General features: G+C 44.1%; 1 protein-coding gene across 1 annotated transcript in view; it reads left to right on the top strand.

Annotated features, from left to right (window-relative positions):
* LOC143290569 (serine/threonine-protein kinase greatwall-like) overlaps positions 1–2649 on the top strand; it is an 11669-nt gene extending 9020 nt beyond the window's left edge. Inside the window, exon 4 of the mRNA XM_076600140.1 lies at positions 2551–2649. Coding sequence (XP_076456255.1) covers positions 2551–2649 — 99 coding nt within the window. The remainder of the gene's footprint in view (positions 1–2550) is intronic.
* Positions 2650–4017: the final 1368 nt, after the last annotated feature.

The raw sequence follows: 4017 nt of genomic DNA, 5'->3' as shown, positions 1-4017 counted from the left end.
CAATAGATTTCTCGGTGTGAAATTCGGGATGCTCTCCCAAGGGACAGCGCGTCGCTACAATGAGAACGTCACCCATTAAATTTTGTTGTTGTATTTTTTCCTGCCTGCAGTTTCATTTGTTTTACTATTGAAGCTGTTATATTTCTGTATAAGTATTGTATTGTATTGTATTGTCACAACAGATTTCTCTGTGCGAATTTCGTGCTGCTCTCTCAAGGGACAGCGCCTCGCTACACTGAGAGCGCTACCCATTAGCCTATATATAATTATCTATTTTTTTTCCTGCCGGCTGTTTCATTTGTTTTCCTGTCGAAGTGGATTTCTCTGCAGAATTTTGCCAGGAATAATTTTGCCATGGATTCTTCTACGTGCGCTAAGTGCATGCTGCACACTTGACCTCGGTTTATCGTCTCATCCGAATGACTAGCGTCCAGACCACCACTTAAGGTCAAGTGGAGGGGGAGAAAATACTGGCGACATTGGGATCCGAACCAGTGCAGTCAGATTCTCTCGCTTCCAAAGCAGACGTGTTACCTCTAGGCCTTCACTCCATGTGTGCGTGACTGAAACCTGATTGAATGACACAGGAAACGAATGATGAGCGCCTAAATGGCAGCCGTCATTCTTGCTCTACCCAGGTAGGCAGCCTGTTGTGCAGATGACCCCGTGTTTGCAAAACGCTTAGACCTTGGTCTCCGACTGAAGATAGTTGCTATATAAGTATCCACATCAATCAACAAGTATCCATATCATCATCAACAACTTTGCAGCGGAGGCTTAATTAATGGTAATACGTATATGTATATAAGTATCCATATCAATCAGTAATACGCCCCGGACTAGCTAGGAATCGAGTGTACACGGGGCTCGATTTTTTAACTCCCTATCCCCCACCTCCACCCCACGTCCCAGGTGTAGACCTTGAGAGATGATGGTCACAGTGCTATAGTCTTTCGGAGGTGATGATAAGCTGAGGTCCCGTGTGCAGCATGCACTTTGCGCACGTAAAAGAACCCACGAAATTGTAAAAAAAAAAAAAGAAAAAAGAAAAAAAAAAAGGTTTTCCCTGGGAAGATTCTGTAGAAAACTCCGCTTTGATAGTGAAACAAATACACTTGCAGACAGGAAAAAGATTATACTACTACTACTACCACTACTACTACTACTACTACTACTACTACTACTACGTGGGTGGCGCTACATTGTGGCGACGCGCTTTGTCTGAAGAGAACGCCCCAAATTTCACAAGGAGAAATCTGCTCTGACAAAAAGTAACACAACAATACAATACAGTAGAAATATCGATCTATCGCATGGTATTGAAGAAAAGGTACACACAAAGCTTCAAGACTCACGTGTGATACCCCATAGGTCCAACAAAGGAAATCTTATCATGGAAGAAAAAAAAGACACCACACACACACACACACACACACACACACACACACACACACACTTCGGATGATGATTGTATTCTAGACCTTCTCTCCCTTGCAGGCAGAAACTTTATATATGTCATGTTGTGGCCTTAATTAACCTGTGTCTGTGCTTTTTTTTTTTTTTTTTGTCTGCCTGTCCGTGTCTCTCTCACTCTTTGTATCACCCCATCTCCCACCTCTCTCTCTGTCTCTCTCTCTAAAGCCCATTCTGAATAAAAACAAACAAGAATAAAAAGCAAATAACCAAACAAAAGGCGGCAAATTCCCTCGTTCAGATTCGGTCATGCAATCTACATAACTTTGACCTTTCCACTCTCGAGATGTCACCTCTCACTTCCAACAAAAGCCTACGATCGTTTTCTGAAAGCTATGGACGGCTGCTCGCTCCAGAATCCCCCCCACACCCCCCGGCCTCGGCCCCTCCCCCCCCCCCCCCCCCCCCAATCAGCTGTAATCCCTTAAAGTGAGCAAGGGATCTGTTTCAAATTTGGCCTCTACACACCGAGCTTAGGGCGGAAGTGATCAGAGCGCAAAGAAATGTCGGTTCAGAAAATAATGTTGGATCGGCATAGTGGCCCCAATGCATGTAGAGAAACAGCAATAGGCAGGAAGAAAAAAACAACAGACACACCTTGAACAAAGGGTGTGTGTAAATAAAACAAATAAAGGAATAAAATAGATAGATAGATAGATACATAGATGAATAAATGAATAAGTAAATAAACAAGTAAACAAATAAATAAATGGATAAAGATAGATGTATAGCTAGATAGATATATAGACGGATTGATAGATAGAAGAACGAGGAACAAGTGAAAAATGAAAAGGATAATTAAGAGTAACACACACACACACACACCTTCCGAAACTTACCCCTCCACACCCCCCTCCCGACCCCCAACAGACACAACACACCTACACGTACACACAGAAGCACGCACGCACGCACTCACACACCGGCACACACACACACACATCGGACAAGATTTTTTCTTTTTTTGGTGTGTGTGTGTGTGTGTGTGTGTGTGTGTGTGTGTGTGTGTGTGTGTGTGTGTGTGTGTGTGTGAGGCTGAGGCCGTGAGGCATTGCTCATCAAGACAGTGTGTTGCAGACATCCTATTACCTGGTGATGGAACACGCCTTTGGAGGGAACTTGAAACAAATCATTGACGAGTACGGTTCCTTGACAGTTGAATCAGTGAGGTACTAGTCCCCGACCCCCCACCCCCACCCTCCTTCTCTCTCCCTGTGTCTGTCTGTCTGTCTGTCTGTCTCTGTCTTGCTTTTCTGGTTTACCTTCTTCTCTGTCTCTCTCTGTGTGTCTTTTTTTTGTCGTTTGTTTCTGTATATATCGCTCAATGTGTTCGAGTTTGTGTGTGATAGTGTGTGTGTGTGATAGTGTGTGTGTGTGTGTGTGTGTGTGTGTGTGTGTGTGTGTGTGTGTGTGTGTGTGTGTGTGTGTGTGTGTGTGTGTTTCTGCTCCTCCTGCTTCTCCTCCTCCTCCAAATACAACTACTGCCACCACATCTGATTACTATTGCAGCTACTTCTACTACTCTAGTATTACCTCTACTACCTCTACTAACTACTACTACTACTACACACAGACACAGGCACACAAACACACACACATTGAGACACAGACACAGACACAGACACACACAGACACACACACACTCTTCACCGCCAAGACACACACAGACACACACACACTCTTCACAGCCAATCTATTTCTAACACCGAGTACCATTAAGAAAGATAACTCTGCTACTGTTGCGCGGTAAGACGAAGAAGTTCACTCCCCTGTTCGTCTTCAAAAAGTGGAGGCCAGGAATGTGTTGCCAATTAGTTAAACAAGCTGGCTTATCCCGTTCTTGTTTCCAAGGCAGTGAATACGAGAGAAATGCCCTTCAGCAGCCCAGCTAAAGACTCATGGGCTGTAAAAGGCATGTCTGATATTCCACGAGTATAGTTCATGAGACTTGATTGTTGTAGTCGTTGTTATCTTTCTTCTTCTTTCCGTTACACGACCAACATCGACTTGCCGATGACTCTGTCGTGGTTCATGCATGCTGGTTATTTTCCGAACGTGTCTCCATTACCCACCGAACACTGACATGGGTTACAGGATCATTAACGTGCGCATTTGATCTTCTGCGTGCGTATACACACGAAGGAGGTTCAGGCACTAGCAGGTCTGCACATATGTTGACCTGGGAGATCGGAAAAATCTCCACCCTTTACCCACCAGGCGCCGTTACCTACCGTGATTCGAACCCGGTGCCCTCAGATTGAAAACCCAACGCTTAAACTACTCGGCTATTGCGCCACACACATTTTTTTTTTTTTTTGCTCGTACGATGTAGGCAACGCCCTGTTTTCTTGACAACTATGCGCCATTGTTGGATTCAGCATCTAGCCACACAAAAGGTTAGGCATTAGAGACGAAGGAACATATATTTACTGTCATTACATCATATAGGAGGGAGCAGTGTAAGTGTTTTGTCATTGAAAAACATTCTGGCAGTCAAGCAAGGTGGATTGAACGATGTACAAACATAAATGATAAACAAAAAAA

Source organism: Babylonia areolata, chromosome 1, assembly GCF_041734735.1.
Source record: "Babylonia areolata isolate BAREFJ2019XMU chromosome 1, ASM4173473v1, whole genome shotgun sequence".
Taxonomy (NCBI): Eukaryota; Metazoa; Mollusca; class Gastropoda; order Neogastropoda; family Buccinidae; genus Babylonia; species Babylonia areolata.
The sequence above is the reverse complement of the archived record's forward strand: the minus strand, read 5'-3'. Positions and strand labels throughout refer to the sequence as shown.